The 20,302-nt window shown below is 41.5% G+C and overlaps 1 protein-coding gene and 1 pseudogene across 5 annotated transcripts in view; both read right to left on the bottom strand.

The window, feature by feature from the left end:
• Positions 1–20,302, bottom strand: part of TTBK2 (tau tubulin kinase 2) — a 169,224-nt gene that overhangs the window by 39,262 nt on the left and 109,660 nt on the right. For all 5 annotated transcript variants that reach the window (XM_077939169.1, XM_077939168.1, XM_015142040.3 and 2 more), the window contains one exon: positions 11,236–11,393. In XM_077939169.1, coding sequence (XP_077795295.1) covers positions 11,236–11,393 — 158 coding nt within the window. The remainder of the gene's footprint in view (positions 1–11,235; positions 11,394–20,302) is intronic.
• Positions 16,644–18,343, bottom strand: LOC106999158 (keratin, type II cytoskeletal 8 pseudogene; annotated as a pseudogene).

A 20,302-nucleotide genomic window follows, 5' to 3' on the forward strand; every position in this document is an offset into this window, starting at 1 on the left:
TTGAAAACTTAGTTTGGCCGGGCATGGTGGCTCACGCCTGTAATCCCAGCACTTTGGGAGGCTGAGGCGGGCGGATCACTTGAGGCCAGGAGTTCGAGACCAGCCTGGCCAACATGGTGAAACCCTGTCTCTACTAAAAATACAAAAAATAGCTAGGCGTGGTGGCGGGTGCCTGTAATCCCAACTACTCGGGAGGTTGAGGCAGGAGAATTGCTTGCATCTAGGAGGCGAAGGTTGCAGTAAGCCGAGATTGTGCCACTGCACTCCAGCCTGGATGACAGAGCAAGACTCCAGCTCAAAAAACAAAATGAAACAAAAAAAAAAAAAAAAAGAAAGAAAGAAAGAAAAAAGGAAAAGAAAAAAAAAAACCTGAGGTCATGCCAATTCTACAAAATAAAACTTTAACATTTTGATCAATTAGAATTTTCAAGCTGATTTTAAAATACAAATTCTAAAACAATAACACACTAATTTGACAATCACTTTATAAGTAAGAAGCATTTCATCTATTTTCAAAGAAGTCTTTGTCAATTAAAACATCTTTTTTTTTTTTTTTTTTTTTTTTTTTTTTTTTTTTTTGAGACAGAGTTTCACTCTTGTCACCCAGGCTGGAGTGCGGTGGCATGATCTTGGTTCACTGCAACCTCCACCTCTCGGATTCAAGTGATTCTCTTGCCTCAGCCTCCTGAATAGCTGGAATTACAAGCATCCACCACTATGCCCGGCTATTTTTTGTATTTTTAGTAGAGACAGGGTTTCGCCATGTTGGTCAGGCTGGTCTTGAACTCCTGACCTCAGATGATCCACCCACCTCGGCCTCCCAAAGTGCTGGGATTACAGGCATGAGCTACTGCGCCCGGCTTGTTAGAGAATTTAAAAAAAAATCTAAACAGGAAAATGTTAAGTGCTGTTGAACTCCAAATAAAATACAGAGATGAATCTCCAAATTAACATTTCATTTGGGAAGCAAGAACTACAATTTGGGGCACATATATAGACTGAGTGGGTCTCTGGTATATCTGAAGACCAAAGAAGAGGTTGGGGGTTTTATTAGAGAGATGTCACATACTGTTTTGAAAGAAAGCTCATTGGCACTAGAGAAGCTTTTGGGAGCTGGCAGGCTCTGACTGGTGAGTGACAGAGGTATGTAAATTTAGTGTTAGAGTCACAAGAGGCCATTTCAGCAGCTGGGCTTGTGAGAAATCAAATTCTTGGAGCAGGTGCTATATGCCCCAAGTACTTTCTCCCTCTGGCCTCTTGATTGATTTAGTTGAAATATGACAAGAATGACCTAATTTGTATAATCAACTTTCGCAGTGCCATAATGAAATAAACAGGTGTCAGATCAATCAGCTATGCTATTTTTTTTACAGTGTGAAATGTGTATTACTTTTTCACTCGCAGACTTTTTTTTTAATTTTTGAGACAGAATCATGCTCTGTCTCCCAGACTGGGGTGCAGTGGCATAATCTCGGCTCACTGCAACCTCCACCACTGGGGTCCAAGTGATTCTCCTGCCTTGGCCTCCCAAGTAGCTGGGATTACAGGCATGCACCACCATGCCCAGCTAATTTTTTATATTTTTAGTAGAGATGGGGTTTTGCCATGTTGGCTGGGCAGGTCTTAAACTCCTGGCCTCAAGTGATCCGCCCACCTCGGCCTCCCAAAGTGCTGGGATTACAGATGTGAGCCACCACGCCCAGCCACTTGAAGACTTTTTACTAAGCACCTACTACATGCATTGCCCTAGCAACACAAACAAGAGGAAGGAAATTCTTGCCCTAGAGGGAAAACTAGACTTCCTGTAATTATACAGTTTATATAGTTCAGCATGAACTGACCTGGGGGTAAAAATAGCAAATATTAACTGGTATTTGTCTATATATTTCTTTCAAAGTAATTCCAGGTCTTATTTACACGGTTGGTCATCTCTTCCTTAGACCCTCCCATGAGAGGCTTTTTTAGTTCACAGTTATCGTTCACCAAGTGAAAAGGCTCCTGCCAGTTCTACAACGCTATGTTCTAGGTTTTTTTTTTTTTTTACTATTGCTGACTGAACACAATACTTAGTACACAATGAAACCTCCTCTTAGAAGTGACCTGGAATGTCTCAAAGTAGACAAATCAGTCTTCAGTACATTATACTGACTCCTGTAATTACTGTGAGTGGCAACACAGGCATCCTCTCAGTGAGCCACTTTAAGAGTCACAGTTAGATCCTGGCAGTGGTGTCACGAGTACTTCATAGGCTGTGAGAAGACCAGTGATTTTTCAGGGACTTGTTCCACCTGACTTGGTGACCGATGACCTTCATCACTACCTTTGCCTAAATGGGTCAACGCTAGAATGAACCTCTTTATCGACAATTTACAATGATACAATCTAGAAAAGCACTGATAATGGCTCCCAGAAAAAAAACTTATAACCGAGTAGTGTCTGTAGTTCTGACAGTGGAAGCATATTTAAAAGGTAGTTTGGCCTAAAATAGTTCAAATAAACAGATTTATTATAGAGATAATTAAAGATCAGAAATAAATTGGCTACTAATGGATTTTTCAGATATTAGTTCAATATAATTTATTTATTGTTGCAAGAGTCACAATGGACACTAACATACATGTACTACATGGTAATCCAAATGTTTATTGAAAGAATTCCCTCTATTCCTGAGGAAAGAGAAAGGGAAATAGATGAATATTTGAACTGAAGAAGCTTAGTCTATTATCTTCACCTTTTTTCCATTTTAATCACTCAGTATTCTTCCAAGCCCCTTTTTCCCTTATGTCTAGCCATTATTCTGCTTTTTTTCCAACTACCTCAATTCCTTGGCATTTCCTTCTTTCACACTTCAGGAAACAAACCACGCCTCCATCTCTGAATACACTTCTACTTCTACTTGAATACAATCCTACTTTTTCTCTTATATCTTATGCTTCAATATGATACCACACACTGCAAGGACCTCGTCTATCTCCTCCACACAGTCTCTCTTTTACAGGACTCAGGTTCCTCCCCCACCCATCCCCTCCCTCTGCATTTATTCTCCACTCCTTACTCCTTCCCTGGTTCTTGTTTCCTTTCTTTTCCTAAACTCTGATCCAAATCTGGAGTATGCAATATAGAAAGAAATAATTCCTTCCCAGGAAAATTATATCATGTTCAGGAATATGAATGAGTGAGACAGTACACATAAGAGTGTTATTAGCACATGGCCCGTGTGTCCAGGCAAGGTGTTATGTAACTGAAGCAGATTAAGGGAATAAGAAAATGTGTGGAAGAACTGAAGAGATATGAGAGAAAATAGTAAGAATGAACATCCTTTTCATATTTCATTCCCCATAATCTAAGGCAAACTAGTGTCTGTGGGCCAAATCTGGCCTGCAGATCAGAGGAAAATCTACGGCATTAAACATAAAACATGTTTTTTTTTTTAATAGACTTGTTGGAACACAGTCAGTCTCGTTTGTTTACGAGTTGGCCATGGCAGCTTTTGCACTACAACAGCAATGAGAGTAGTGACACAGACAGCATAGCTCACAGATATTCATCTAGCCCTTTACAGATAAAGCTTGCTGGCTCATGATTTAAAGCATCCTCTCACCTTCGCCTAAACTTTCAATCTCCCTCTATGAAGAAATTCAGGGTTCTGGGACATACCCTATACATTTTTCTCTTTAACACTGATTCTCCAGGTGTTCTACCATATCATTTGCAAACAGAAAAAATCAGAGATTGTCAAGCTTTTTCTTGGAGGGTCAGATAGTATTGTGGGCAAGAGTCACTGTTGGATGCTACAATTAACAGGCAAAAGTATGACAAGAAACACAGTGCTGACATAGTTGCAAATATCTTCCCACAAGATTATTTCTTACAAAAACAGTTAACTTTATAGTAGAAAGAACTGGCCACTGTAACCAAATTATCAACACTAGTATCATCAGTAAAAAGACATATTGACATTATGTACCTCCTTGTTTAATGCCATAGATTTTCCTCTGATCTTTGCTCTAAATTTATCTCATAGATTCTGATAAGTAGTGTTTACATTATCATTTTTTTCTATAACTTTTAGTTTTTATTTTCCTTTTCACCCAAGAGTACAGTCATGCATCACTTAACAATGGGGATACACTGTAACAAATGCCATCGTTAGGCAATTTCGTCATTAACCAAACGATCACAGTGTACTTAAAAAAACTGTATTATATAGCTTATTACATGCCTAGGCTATACAGTATAGCCTATTGCTCCTAGGTTACAAACCTGTACAGCATGTTACTGTTCTGAATACTGCAGGCAAGCATAACACAATGGTATTTGGGTATTATAACTTATCTAAACATAGAAAAGGTAGAATAAAACTACAGTATTGTAATTTTAGAGGACCACTGTCATATATGCAGTGTGTTGTTGATGGCAATGTCATTACGTGGCACATGACTGTAGTTTAACAGGTTTTTAAATTTCCAGTAAAAGGGCCTTTGATACTTTAATTTTGCTGGTAATTTCTAGTTTTCTTGCAGTATGATCAGATAGTGTAATACTTCTACTTTATGGAACTACTTAGAAACTATGTTTCTTTGTGACCTAATGCGTGATCAATTTTTGTGAATGTTCCAGGGGTACTTGGGCAGGAGGTATAGTCTCTATCATCAAGGTACAGAGTTCAGAAAACATAAATAAGATCCACCTTACTATGATCATGTTGTTTAAGTCTTCTATCTTTCTATTGTCTGTTCACTTAATCTGTCTTAAACCGAGAGTGGTGCATTAACATCTCCGATTATGACTGTGTTTTTATGTCGCCTTGAATATCCTGCAGTTGTTGTTTCCTAAAGGTGAGTGTCATGATTCTGGTGACTAAATATTAAAAAATTTTGTATCCCACTTGTGAATTGTGGCATTTGGCATTAAAAAGTGCCCTTCCATCTTTTGTAAGTTTTTTTGTTTTGGCTTGAATTCTACATCATCTGCTATTAGGATCATTTCTCTTTTCTATCTTTCTGATGTATCTTGGTCCATCTCTTTCTTACTGTTTTTAGGTGTGTGTGTCTTATATACAGCATATGAATATAGCTATATAACCCAAACTGAAAAGCTTTTCCTTTTAATAGGTAACTTAAGCCCATGGATATTTATTGCTATGACTGATATGTTTGATCTTAAGTCTGCTGTGGTATTTTATTTCCTTAAATTGTGTGTATCTGAGCTTTGTAACATGATGTAATAGGATACACATAGACAGTAAAATGGTTATTATAGGGAAACAGATTAACATATCTATCAACTCATACTTTTTTTGTGATAAAGAGCAGCTAAAATCTACTTATTTAACAAAAATCTCTAATACGATTTTATTTTTATTTAAGATATGTCCAAGTCTTCTGAAAATACAATTTTATTAAGGTTATTCTTTATGTTGTCCATTAGATCTCCACACTTGTTCATCCCACATATCTACTATTTTATATCCTTTGACCTACATCTCCCCATTTCCTTTCCTTCCTCCCTCCTTGAACCCCCTGTGGTAACCACTGTTTCATTCTCAATCTCTGTGCATTTGAGCGCATATATATATATAGATGTATGTGTGTGTGTGTGTGTATATATGTGTGTGTGTATATATATATGTTTTTTTCACATACAAATGAGATCATGCAACATTTTTCTTTCTGTCTGGCTTATTTCAGTAAGCATGTCTTTTAGTTCCATCTACGCTGTGGCAAATGGTAGGATCTCCTTTTTAAAAGCTGAATAAGGTTGGGCGCCATGGCTCATGCCTGTAATCCCAGCACTTTGGGAGGTTGAGGCAGGTGGATCACCTGAGATCAGGAGTTCCAGACCATCCTGGCCAACATGGTGAAACCCCATCTCTAATAAAAATACAAAAATTAGCCAGGTGTGGTAACACAGGCCTGTAATCCCAGCTACTCAGGAGGCTGAGGCAGAAGAATCGCTTGAATCCAGGAGGCGGAGGTTGCAGTGAGCAGAGATCGTGTCATTGCACTCCAGCCTGAGCAACAGGGCAAGACTCAGTCTCAAAAAATAAAAATAGAAAACTTAAAAAGCTGAGGCCAGGCACGGTGGCTCAAGCCTGTAATCCCAGCACTTTGGGAGGCCGAGACGGGCGGATCACGAGGTCAGGAGATCGAGACCATCCTGGCTAACACGGTGAAACCCCATCTCTACTAAAAAATGCAAAAAACTAGCCAGGCGAGGTGGCGGGCGCCTGTAGTCCCAGCTACTCGGGAGGCTGAGGCAGGAGAATGGCGTGAACCCGGGAGGCGGAGCTTGCAGTGAGCTGAGATCCGGCCACTGCACTCCAGCCTGGGCGACAGAGCGAGACTCCGTCTCAAAAAAAAGAAAAATTAAAAAGCTGAGTAATATTCTATTATGTGTGTGTATGTATTTATACATCTATATTCCATTGTGTGTGTGTATATATATACAAATATATACAATACACACACATACACACACACACACACATTTTCTTTATCAATTTGTCCATCAATGGGTATTAAGGTTATTCCTGTATCTCGGCTATTGTAAATAATGCTGCAATGAACATGAGAGTGCAGATATCTTACTTGGTCACCTAATTTTCAACAAGGGCACCAAAAAGACACAATGGGGTCCAATAAATGGTGTTCTTCGACAAACGGTGCCGGAAAAACTGGATTTCCACATGCAAAGGAATTGGACCCCTATTTTACACAATACACAAAAATCAACTAAAAATGTATAAAAGACCTATATGTTAAGACCTGAGACTATAAAACTCCTAAAAGAGACATAGAGGGAAAGCTTTGTCATAGTATTTTATTATTATGTGTAGAGTATCTTGCTACATTTGCTACATTTCTTCCTCTACAAGATGTATCCTTTGTCCAGTTTTTTGTTGTTGTTGTTGTTGTTTTCTGAGTCAAGATCTCGCTCTGTTGCCCAGGGTGGAGTATAGTGGCGCGATCTCAGGTAACTGCAACCTCTACTTCCTGGGCTCAAGCCATTCTCCAGCTTCAGCCTTTGGAGTAGCTGGGACTACAGGTGCATGCCACAAAACCCGGCTAATTTTTGTATTTTTTGTAGAGACAGTGTTTTACCATGTTGCCCAGGCTGGTCTCAAACTCCTGAGCTCAAAGTGATCTGTCCACCTTGGCCTCCCAAAGTACTGGGATTACAGGCATGAACCACTGTGCCTGGCCTGTACTTTAATTTATAAATAATTTTGTGGGAGTATTTCAGGAGGTTCGCCTTTTTGTTCTAATGCTTATCTTTGGACACAAACCTTTTTAAATGCTCTTAATTCTCTGTGGGTTTTTTTGTTTTTTGTTTTTTTTTTGAGATGGAGTCTCACGTTGTTGCCCAGGCTGGAGTGCAGTGGCGTGATCTCGGCTCACTGCAACCTCTGCCTCCTGGGTTCGAGTGATTCTCCTGCCTCAGCCTCCCAAGTAGCTGGGACTACAGGTGTGCACCATCACGCCCAGCTCATTTTTGTGTTTTGTTTTGTTTTTGTTTGTTTGTTTTGAGACAGAGTCTCATTCTGTTACCCAGGCTGGAGTGCAATGGCGCGATCTCAGTTCACTGCAAGCTCCACCTCCCGGGTTCACGCCATTCTCCCGCCTCAGCCTCCTGAGCAGCTGGGACTACAGGCACCTGCCACTATGCCCGGTTAATTTCGTTTTTTTATTTTTAGTAGAGACAGGGTTTCACCATGTTAGCCAGGATGGTCTCAATCTCCTGACCTCATGATCCATCCACCTCGGCCTCTCAAAGTGCTGGGATTACAGTCGTGAGCCACCGAGCCCAACTAATTTTTGTATTTTTTAGTAGAGATGGGGTTTCACGACATTGGACAGGCTGGTCTCGAACTCCTGACCTTGTGACTCATCCGCCTCAGCCTCCCAAAGTGCTGGGATTACAAGTGTGAGCCACCACACCCAGCCAGTTCTGTTTTTAAATTTAATCTTCTGCTATTTGGTTTCTCAGTTTTAACTGGTATTATTTTGTTTTTTTTCTTCAGGCACTCCAACAACCTGAATGTTATTTCTTCTCTGCCTTCAGTTTGCACTACCTTCTCGCTAACTCTTTTGAGTTGTTTTTTTATCTCATTTTCATTCTCTCTGGGTTTTTTCCTTGTCCTTATTCAATGACTTCTATTAAATTTTCACTTAAGTCTATTCTCCTTTGTGCACTTTGTAATATATTCTTCAATTCTGAGATAATTTTGTCTTTTCCTTCTATTTCTTTCCTGAGTTCAATCAATTCTGATTTCCTTTCTTCCTCTCCCAATAAGGTCTGAACCTCAGCCCTTGAGTAGGGGTGGGACAGCTCTTGCTTGGAGGTTTAATCTCAGTCCTAGGCATCGTGGCTGGACCTTGTATCTGCTATTCCTGTATCTGTATTCTGTACATTTATCTTTATTTCTTATTAATCAATTCCATGTTATTCCAATTTCCTATTATTGACTATAGTTAACAATATCTTACGTAGGCTGGGCACGGTGGCGCATGCCTGTGATCCCAGCACTTTGGGAGGCCGAGGCAAGTGGATCACCTGAGGTCAGGAGTTTGAGGCCAGCCTGCCCAACGTGGTGAAACCTCGTCTCTACTAAACAAACAAAAATGAGTGTGGTGGCACACCCCTGTAATTCCAGCTACTTGAAAGGCTGAGGCAGGAGAATGGCTTGAACTCGAGAGGTGGAGGTGGCAGTGAGCCTAGATTGCGCCATTGCACTCCAGCCTGGGTGACTGAGTGAGCTTCTGTCGCAAAAAAAACAAACAAAAATACTCACATATATTTCAAAATATCTAGAAGGTTGGAAAAGTTCCCAACACAAAGAAATGATAAATGTTTGAGGTAATGGATATCCTAATGACCCTGATTTGATCATAACACATTGCATGTGTGTATTAAAATATTCCATTTATCCCATATATATGTACAATTATTGTGTATCAATAAAAATTATAAATAATTCTTTAATTTTTTTCCTATTCAAATTACTGTGTAGTTTCTGTCTCCTGACTGGACCCAAACTGATACATCTTTTTTCCTCCACCACTCCACTAACGAAGCACACTTCTCCCTTTATTTTCTTTCGAATTATGCATACTTTTACTTCCCTGAAACTCATCATCTGATCTATCAGGACACTCTTTAGTATTTTCCTTATTAGCATGGGTTTAGTCTTTCTAGCACTGGTTTTATGTATTTATTTTTGGATCGAAAGACACCTGGAGTATGGCATTGGTTTTAGATCAACCTTACATCCCATTGCTAATTTCCGTCTTCCCCCCAGTTTTTCTTGATCTGTCTTTATAAAGTCTTCTGGCAGGGGTAGGTGAGGCAAGAGCATGAAAGATACTGCACTAGGATTTGTGGTCTCATATTTTCCTTTTTATTTACAGTTATTTTGAAGCTTGGACATCTTCTACAAGTTATGCTGAGGACATGGTTTTTCTGCGTAGCTGTAGTTTTCTTTCTTTGCTGTTCTGTGTTATTTTGGAGGAAACATTGGAAGATGGGAACATAAACTGCCTTCATTGTCTTTAGGTCCCTGATGTGCTATCACCTGAATTTTTGCAAGTTTGAGACTTATTTCTAACAACAATCAAAGGGGAAGGACAAAAACACTAGAACGAAATTTCTGGACTGGCTCCAGCTCTGCCACTAATATTTACCTAAAGTTGGATTTACTTCAGTGTTAGAATTATTTCCTCACTTGTAAGATAGGGTGGCTGGACTAGGGCAGTGGATCCCAAACTCTGATAAGCATGAGAAGTATTTGATGCATATGGACTTCTGTGCCCCACCTCTAGGCATTCTGATTCAACAGGTCTGGGGCAGGTCCCAGGAACAGGTGTTTTTAAAAAACATCTGCTTAGACAAGATAGTCAGTGATACTATTCAGTTATATGAGTCTATGAAAACTCTTCCGATGATTCAACAAGTTCTAGAGATCTCATCTTTCAGTATAAAAATCAGAGCTGGACACAAGGGTGCATGTCTGTAGTCTAGAGGGTTGAGGAAGGAGGATTGCTTCAGCCCGGGAATTTGAGGCCATAGTGCACTATGACTGTGTCTACAAATAGCCACTGCACTCCAGCCTGGGTGACATAGCCAGACTCCATCTCTTAAAAAAAAAAAAATCAGGCCGGTGCAGTGGTTCACGCCTGTAATCCCAGCACTTTGGAAGGATGAGGCAGGCAGATCACTTGAGGTCAGGAGTTTGAGACCAGCCTGATCAGCATAGTGAAATCCTGTTTCTACTAAAAATACAAAATTAGCCAGGCATGGTGGCAAAGGCCTGTAATCCCAGCTACTTGGGAGGCTGAGGTAGAAGAATCGCTTGAACCTGGGAGGCGGAGGTTGCAGTGAGCAGAGATCACGCCATTGCACTCCAGCCTGGGCAACAAGAAACTCCATGTTAAAAAAAAAAAAAAAAAAAAAATCAAAGCAATGGATTAGTGGTATAATATCCCAATTAACTTAAATTGTATGACAATTTGTCCCTGTTCACTTTCTTTTCCCCAGAGAAGGGTCCCACTCTGTTGCATAGGCTAGAGTGTAGTGGCACAACCATAGCTCACTGCAGCCTCTAACTCCCGGGCTCAAATGATCCTTCTGCCTCAGCATTTCGAGTATTTACTATTTTTTGTTTGTTTGTTTTGACCAAAAGGTTTGAAACAACCAAAGCAGGTAAAAAAATTAGAAAAAAAAAAAAAAAGACAAAATAAAAGATAAAAGGAAACTAATACATGTAGAGGAAAAAACATTAACAATAAAAAACTAAGATCACGAAAACAGATCAAAACCTTTTCTTAATACATTATGAAAGTTGTTAAATCACTTTAAGAAGAACATGCTATATACTTTGTTCCCACTAACCTTTGGCACAGTATAGATATAATTGTGGCACATTCTTTTCAGGGTTCCATATATTATTTGGAAATACAACTAATGCTGGTCCTCATTTTGAAGAAAACCCATTATAAATTTGACATCAACAAGTCACATAAGCTCTAAGCTCCCATTTCACAGTATAATCTATTAGTACTATCTAAAGCAAGTAATTCCAAAGGCGTACATAAGAGCAATGTCAATTCGAGGAGATCCATAGGCTTTCCCTGATCTCTTAGCATTTGGTCATCTGAGGGAATCCGGATGAAATAAATTTTTGCAAATATAATGCATCCAGGAAAGACACCACCAAATGATCTGTTTAGGACATACCCGATTGCAGCAGGGGTCAAGCGAGTGTGCAACTGAGGGGTGGTAGAAGTAGTGGTGGTTGTTAGGGAGCCATCATTTCCAGTCTTCTCCCAGTCAAATGGGTCACTCTCAATTACTCCAAAAGTCTTGATGCTATTGTCAAACACGGATGTAAGAAGCTAAACCACAAAGAAGAAAACTAGAGTAAGTGAACAGTAAACAGTCGCTTTATTCTATGAGAAAGCACACCAGACTCACAAAATGATTTTGTAATGTGATTTTCTTTAAAAACTGATGGTTCAAATTGAGAAATTTGAATAGGAACTATATGTGGATGATGATACTGAATTAATGTTGATTTTTCTCAGTTGTGTAGAATGTTTCTGTTTTTGAGAGATACATAATGAAGCAACATATCTATAACCTACTCTCAGATGGTTTGGCTAAAGGATATGTGTTGTTTATAAGTGTCTATGTTAGTGTACATTCAGTTGAGCCATCTATTTTATCATTTATTTGTCAAAACAAAACAAGGACATTTTTATATGTTTCAACCTAAAAAAGTAGCCAGCGTTAACAGGTGATGTGTCTAGGTAAGGGGAGTATAGAAGTTCATTGTGCTTTCCTCCATTTTTTTTTTTGTAGGTTTAAAAAATTCTTAAAATATGTGTGTGCATGTTGGTGTGTCTCCATATACAAATTACCAAAACATTGCTTGACTTATATTGTTAGTTTGATATATATTCTGTATAATTTCATTTTTTGTCTTTCAATTCCTAAAGTTTGAGGTGTTCTTGAGAAGGATTTCATAAAAGACCTTTATTGTTTCTGTTGGTAGGCACCATTTCCAATTTTACGATTATAGCTTCATTCTCTCCTCATCATTTCTGGAACTGTTAGTATCCTATCCTCTGAGATTCATCTTTTTTTTTTTGTTTTTTTTTTTTTGAGACGGAGTCTCGCTCTGTCACCCAGGCTGGAGTGCAGTGGCCGGATCTCAGCTCACTGCAAGCTCCGCCTCCCAGGTTCACGCCATTCTCCAGCCTCAGCCTCCCGAGTAGCTGGGACTACAGGCGCCCGCCACCTCGCCTGGCTAGTTTTTTTTGTATCTCTTAATAGAGACGGGGTTTCACCGTGTTAGCCAGGATGGTCTCGATCTCCTGACCTCGTGATCCGCCCGTCTCGGCCTCCCAAAGTGCTGGGATTACAGGCTTGAGCCACCGCGCCCGGCCAGCTCCTCTGAGATTCATCTTGTGCATTTCCTACCCAGACCTGAAATCAGCACTGCTTTGGAGGATTTTACACAGGTCTGATTTAGGTTTTAAAAATATTACTCCACCAGCCTGGCGTACATGGTGAAACCTTGTCTCTATTAAAAACACAAAAATTAGCTGGGTGTGGTAGTGCACGCCTGTAATCCCAGCTACTCAGGAGGCTGAGGCATGAGAATTGCTTGAACCTGGGAGGCAGAGGTTGCAGTGAGCCGAGATCGTGCCACTGCACTCCAGCCTGAGTGACGGAATGAGAACCTTTCTCAAGGGAAAAAAAAAAAAAAAAAGATTACTTCAGCTATTGAGTGGTCAATAGATGCCATAAACAGGGATGGGAATGAGGGTACTTGGAAAAGATGACCAGTTAAGAGATTACTGTCAGCTAAACCAGCATGGTAACAGTAAAGGTGATAAGAACTGGACATAGATTTCTGTCCTGAGTCACTGGGCCAATGCAGTGACATGGAAAGCAGTGAGTTTAGGGAGGAATAGGAAATGCAGATATAAATTTGGGTGTCATCAGCATATAGATATCAAGAGATACCAGCCTATGGGTCCTATTTTTGTTTATGTAAATCACCTACGTTACAACTTAGACTTCTCCAAATGTCAGAGGTAGAGGGCTGCAGAAAACACAAAGGAGGAAATAAAGATGGACTGGAACCTAGGATATGGGAATTGAAGTGCCAGACCTCTGACCCTCTCTCCTAACTCTGAAACCAAGGTTCTCACTGGCTCTCACAGAGTGAGATGCATGCTTCCTGGAAGGTGGAATCCCCATCCAGGGGAGCCTTGCTATATGAGCACTTAGACTGCCACTGCTAAGTTCTCTGTCTATACTGTGCTGCCACAGAAATGATCCTAAATGGTTTTTATGTCAGATGTCCTTCTATCATGGAATTATTTTCTTACATCTATCATAGTATTGTGTGTCTTAGAAAATGTATTCTATGGCACTGGACCTCAAATTAGAAACAGTTTGTTACTATGATGGTGATATTAGACACCAGCAGCAGGAGACAGAAAGACGGCGAACACAGAACAAAAGAAACAGGAAAGCTAAAAGCACTGAGGCACTTAAAGGCACCCTAGTGGGAACAAATGGTCAGACTGGGCAGAGCTCTGCAGATACTTTAGAGAAAAACATTTCTAATCTAGCAAAATAATTTTCTAATTCGGGAGCAGGGTGGCGCTAAATCCTAACCTTCCTCAGACTGGAATAGCAGAAACAGGACAAGTCAAGGACTTACTTTTCTGGTAACTGAATGTGTTACATCATGTTTGGCTATGATAAATAATAAAAACAAAAAACTCTAATTCAGTTAGTCAAATAGATTTTAGAATAAAAATTACCTTGTAAGTCATCCATATAGTATATACAGTATATGTAGTGTGTGAATATGTCTGTGTGTGTATATATATGTGTGTGTCTGTTAAATTTGAATAGCCCTCATTCTTTTTTACTTTTTATTATTTTTATTTTATTTTATTTTATTTTATTTTATTTTATTTGAGACGGAGTCTCACTTTCTTGCCCAGGCTGGAGTGCAGTGGTGCAATCTCAGCTCACTGCAACCTTCGCCTCCCGGGTTCAAGCGATTCTCCTGCCTCAGCCTCCTGAGTAGCTGGGACTACAGGCGCATGCCACCACGCCTGGCTAAATTTTGTATCTTTAGCAGAGATGGGGTTTCACCATGTTGGCCAGGGTGGTCTGAAACTCCTGACCTCAGGTGATCCGCCCACCTTGGCCTCCCTAAGTGCTGGGATTACAGGCATGAGACACCATGCCCGGCCTCTCCTTCTTTTTTATATCCCAATATCATTGGGGAACAAAGCACTTTCCCATCAGAACAGGGACTCACTGTGGCAGTAATTCTCAAACTGGAAAGGGAGAAGGGAAAAATCTGAAAAAAATCTTCCAAATGATTCCAATGCTTCCCTCTAAAAGGCATGTCCCATATCTCTTCATTGATAATCTCTGAAAATCTAGTATACATCTGACTCCTTCTTTTACTTAATAATATATTCTTAGAAAATACAAATTCATCTACATTTAGAGTCTAAGTTTCTCAAACTAGGGTAACAGGTACCCCCAGGGGATGCAGCCATATGCCAGAGAGAATTTAAAGAGATTTGACAATGTGGCACAGGTTCCTGGAGTATTTTACACAGAGGTATGATATTTATTATAATATTTTATAATATAATGAACACAAAGAAGTTGGAAAGCAAAATTTAAATGAACCTTTTAGATAAACCAGGAGAATACAAAGAAATTTTGGACTTATGGTTGACACTGTAAGGCTATTCCCAGACTTCTTGAGAAATACACTTATACTTGGCTGCCAGAGGAGTAACTGATGAAATAGTGTGAGAAATACCAGAAGCAATCATCTTCGGGAAAGTGAATCTTCTGTAAATGGATGTAGGGAAGGGAGGCAGTTAAGTGAAGGGGAAGTTGTGTGAAGAGGAGGAAAAGAGGAGGGAGAACTTGAAGAAGGTAATGAACAGGCAAAAATGCTATACAGATTGAGCATCCCAAATCTGAACATCAAAAATCCGAAATATTCCAAAACACAACTTTGGGTACTGACGTGATGCTCAAATGATACGGTCACTGGGGCATTGTGGATTTTGGATTTGTGTTGCTCCACCAATATAATGCAAAATAATACAAAATCCTAAAAAATCTGAAATCCAAAACACTTCAAATAAGGGATATTCAACCCTGTATTACTTTTTGTTTGTTTGTTTGTTTTTGAGACTCCCTGTTGCCCAGAATGGAGTGCAGTGGTGCAACCTCTGCTCACTGCAACCTCTGCCTCCTGGATTCAAGAGATTCTCCTGCCTCACTTCCCAAGTAGCTGGGACTACAGACACATGCCACCACACCCAGCTAATTTTTTTTTGTATTTTTGGTAGAGATGGGGCTTTGCCATATTGGCCAGGCTGGTCTTGAACTCCTGACCTCAAGTGATACTCCTGTCTCGGCCTCCCAAAGTACTGGGATTACAGGCGTGAGCCAATGCGCCCAGCCCTGCATTACTTTTTATTTGGCCACTGTGTGGATTATTTGTGTCAATCCCTCTTCTACTTGCACTTATGAATAAGAAGTAGTCCATTTAAAATTTGATGGGATATTCAATACAATGATTTTTCAAAAGCAAATTATTCAAGATACAAAGTAATGAAAGTCAATTACAGTCTAGGCAACATGGTGAAACCCTGTCTCTAATAAAAATACAAGAAATTAGCCAGGTGTGGTGGTGTACACTTCTGGTCTCAGCTACTTGGGAAGCTGAGGTGGATTACTTGAGCCCGGGTAGGCAGAGTTTGGAGTGAGCTGAGATCACGCCACTGCACTCCAGCCTGGGTGACAGAGTGAGACCCTGTCTCAAAATAAATAAATAAACAATAAAAGTCAATTACTATGTCAGGATAATGAGATTCTGAGTAATGTGAATTTACTATTTTTCTATAATTCTAAAACTTTTATAATGACCACGTATTAACTTTAAATAACTAGAAAAAATCAACAAAAATATATTATTCTAAAATAAATCGACTATATACCTATACGCAGCCTACATAGATGCTTGGTGCCAGCTCCTACTACCTGAAATACCCTTACTCTTTATGGCAGTCAGTCATCTGACGTACACACAATGCCTTAGTGAAGCACTCCTCTTATCCTTAGCACAAAGTGCAATCAATAGCTGTATCATATTTACCGCCATGTGAAACCCCAGTTTGCCCTTTCAAAGAGAGTGTAGACCAAGTCCAGCTTTTGCAAAACCAAGAATTATGTGTAAGGTGATATTAAGAACTCACTAACAATCCTGATTCCTGAATTCTCAGTTAATAAATTGTAAATTAGTGGATCAATAAAGCACTTAAGCAGAGGAGCACAATAGCAATGTTGGCTTGGCTGATTCAAAGGCAGATTATTTACTACAAAAGAAATTTGCCCTACTTCAGTGACAAGTAGATGCAATAGCGGGAAAGAAATGCACACATTCTTTTTTCTTTTTTTTGGCAGAGCTACCTGAGGTTTTATTTTGGACCGGAAAAAAAAAAAAAAAAGCAATTGAATTGTTTGGTAGCTGGAGGCATGGGCAAGTGGGGTCACCAGGTAGTTAACTCCCACACGGATGGCTGAGGGCTAGGGCGGAGCCTCAGGCGGGTCTCCCATTCCCTGTGTTAACCTGCACAGTGGCCTCCCTCCTGGGGCTCTGCGGCTGCCGCAGAGCCCCAGGAGGGGCAGGCTAGGAGGAGCTGCCACAACTGTTCACTTGGGCAGGACGTTGGAGGACTCAGACACCAGCTTCCCATCACGGGTTTCATTCTTCACAACCACGACCCTGAAGGAGCTGATGTGGCTGAAGGAGCTGGAGCCCCGCCACAGACAAAGCTGGAGCCCAGGCTGTAGCTGAGGCCGGGGCTTGTGAGGCCCCCATAGGCCAAGCTCTGACCACCTACATAGCTGCTGGTGATCTTCATATGAATACTCATGTTCTGCATCCCAGACTCCAGTTGGCTCTCCTCGCCCTCGGGCAGCTTCCTGTAGGTGGCGATCTCAACGTCCAGGGCCAGCTTGACGTTCATCAGCTCCTGGTACACAAGCAGCTGCTGTGCCATGTCCTGCTTGGCCCGCTGCAGGGCGGCCTCCAGCTCAGACAGCTTGGCATTGGCATTCTTAACGGCCAGCTCCCCCACGCTGCTCGGCATCTGTGATGGCGGCCTCCAAGGAAGTCCTCTGGCCTTTGAGACCCTCAGTCTTAGCCTGGAGCCCACTGATGTTCCAGTTTATCTCAGAGATCTCAGTCTACGTATGCTGCAGGTCATCCCCATGCTTCCCAGCCAGCGTCTGCAGCTCCTTATACTTGATCTGGTACATGCTCTCAGCCTCAGTCCAGCTGCGGTTGGCAATCTCCTCGTACTGTGCCTTGACCTCCGTGATGATGCTGCCCATGTCCAGGAAGCGGCTGTTGTAAATGGACAGCACCACAGACGTGTCCAAGACCTGGGACTGCAGCTCCAAATCTCCTTTTCACACAGCTGCCTGAGGAAGCTGATCTTGTCAGTCAGCCCTTCCTGGGAGACTCCAACTCCACCTTGTTCATGTAAGCTTCATCCACAGCCTTCTCGATGAGGACAAATTCATTCTCCAACTCTGTACGCTTATTGATCTCATCCTCATACTTGTTCTTGAAGTCCTCCACCAGCCCTTGCATGTTGCCAAGCTCCGCCTCCAGCTTCAGCTTCTCCTGGCCCAGAGTCTCCAGCTGTTGCCTAAGGTTGTTGATGTAGCTCTCAAACATGTCATTCATGTTGCTCTGAGCCATGTTCTGCTGCTGCAGGAGGCTCCACTTGGTCTCCAGCATCTTGTTCTGCTGCTCCAGGAACCGCACCTTGTCTATGAAGGAGGCAAACTTGTTGAGGCTCTTGATCTGCTCCTTCTCTTGGGAGTACACGGCCTGGATGTTGGGGTTCATTTCCAGGTTAAGGGGGCTCAGCAGGCTCTGGTTGACAGTGACGGTGGTGATGCCTCCCATACCACTGGCCCTGCCACAGCCTCCACCCAGGCCACTCCAGAAGCTGCTGCTGCCCACTCGGGAGAAGCTTGAGGAGCTGATGCAGGCACCGGGCCCACTCGTGTAGGAGAGGCTGCTGAAGGCCTGGGGGCCAGAGGTGGACACCTTGTAGGACTTCTGGGTCACCCTGATGGACATGGTGGAGGCAGGAGTGGGGGCAAGTGGGCCAAACCAGACAGAGATTCCAGACGGGGTGGACTGCACATTCTTTACTCTGTGCTCTTCTTGGGGATTTTAGCAACATTGGTAAAGAAAAAAATTTAATTGCACCCATCCTCTAGCAAACTAAGCCAGCAAAATAATAATAATAATAATAAAATAAAATAAAGAGAATGAGTCAAAGAAGTTGCAACCTTCACCTGTTTTAATCATTAAATCAGGTGTCACATAGCAATGGGGATACATTCTGAGAAATGTGTCCATAGGCATTTCATTGTGCAAACATCATAGAGTGTACTGTGATGGTTAATACTAAGTGTCAACTTGACTGGATAGAAGGATACAAAGTATTGATCCTGGGTGTATCTGTGAGGGTGTTGTAAAAGATTAACATCTGAGTCAGTGGACTAGGGAAGGCAGACCCACCCTTAATTTGGTGGGCACCAACTAATCAGACGCCAGCGAATATAAAGCAGGCAGAAAAACATGAAAAGGTGAGATTGGCCCAGCCTCCCAGCCTGCATCTTTCTTCCATGCTGGATGCTTCCTGTCCTCCAACATCAGACTCTTCAGTTTTGGGACTCAGACCGGCTCTCCCTGCTCTTCAGCCTGCAGATGGCCTATTGTTGGACCTTGCAATCGTGTGAGTTAATACTTAATAAATTCCCCTATATATATGTGTGTGTGTGTGTGTGTGTGTGTGTGTGTGTATATATATATGTATATTCCCTTAGTTCTGTCTCTCTAGAGAACCCTGACTAATAAATGTACTTACACAAAGCTAGATGGTATAGCCTATTACACACCTAGGCTATAGAGTGTAGCCTATTGCTACTAGGCTACCTATCTGTGTAGCGTGTTATTGTACTGAATACAGTAGGCAATTGTTACGCAGTGGTAAGTATTTGTGTATGTAAATATATCTAAATATAGAAAAGGTAGAGTAAAAACACAGTATTATAAGCTTATGGGACCACTGTCATATACGCAGTCCATCACTGACTTAAATATCATTATGTAGCGCATGACTGCATATCAAGATACTGGAGATTCAGAAGTGCCCCCCATGGTTGGCTGCCCCAGGACCTGAGGCAGGGTAAGGCAGCATGGTCACTTACTCAGTCAAAAGTGCTGGCTGATATCAGTCTTCCCTTTCAGGGGCTCAATCAGTCCAAACGGTAAACTGCCTGGAAATATAGTACACTAAGGCTTTTCAGTGCCTCCTCACAAGGCCAATAAAAAAGGTAAACAACATTTTCTTATTGCTGTGACAGGACAAAACAGCAAAGAGGAAATAAAAGAAGTTCTACTAACATAGAAGGTAATGCTCAGTGAAGAAAAATGAGATGATTATAGGCACGGTGCTGTGGCTCACACCTGTAATCCCAGCACTTTGGTAAGCCAAGGCAGGCAGATCACCTGAGGTCAGGAGTTTGAGACCTGGCCAATGTGGTAAAACCCCATCTGTACTAAAAATTTAAAAAGTAGCCAGATGTGGTGGTGCACGCCTGTGGTCCTAGCTACTTGGGAAGCTGAGATGAGAGGATTGCTTTAACCCAGGAGGTGGAGGTTGCAGTGAGCCAAAATTGTACCACTGCACTCCAACCAGGAGTGCAAAAAAAAAAAAAAAAAGAAACAGAGATGATTATAAGCAAATGCAGCATCACGGAGGTACATGTAAAACCACTTACATTTCTAACATTTACATGATACTTTAAAATTTACAAATTATTCTTGTAATTACCTCATTAAAAATCTTAACAAGGGCCAGTCGCCGTGGCTCACACCTGTAATCCCAGCACTTTGGGAGGCCGAGGTGGGCGGATCACCTGAGGTCAGCAGTTGGAGATCAGCCTGGCCAACATGGTGAAACCTCATCTCTACTAAAAATACAAAAGCAGCCAGGCCTGATGGCACATGCCTGTAATCCCAGCTACTTGGGAGGCTGAGGCAGGAGAATTGCTTGAACCCGGGAGGTAGAGGTTGCAGTGAGCCGAGATCACGCCATTGCACTCCAGCCTGGGTGACAAGAGCAAAACTCCGTCTCAAAAAAAAAAATCTTAA

The sequence above is a fragment of the Macaca mulatta genome, chromosome 7, assembly GCF_049350105.2.
Source record: "Macaca mulatta isolate MMU2019108-1 chromosome 7, T2T-MMU8v2.0, whole genome shotgun sequence".
Taxonomy (NCBI): Eukaryota; Metazoa; Chordata; class Mammalia; order Primates; family Cercopithecidae; genus Macaca; species Macaca mulatta.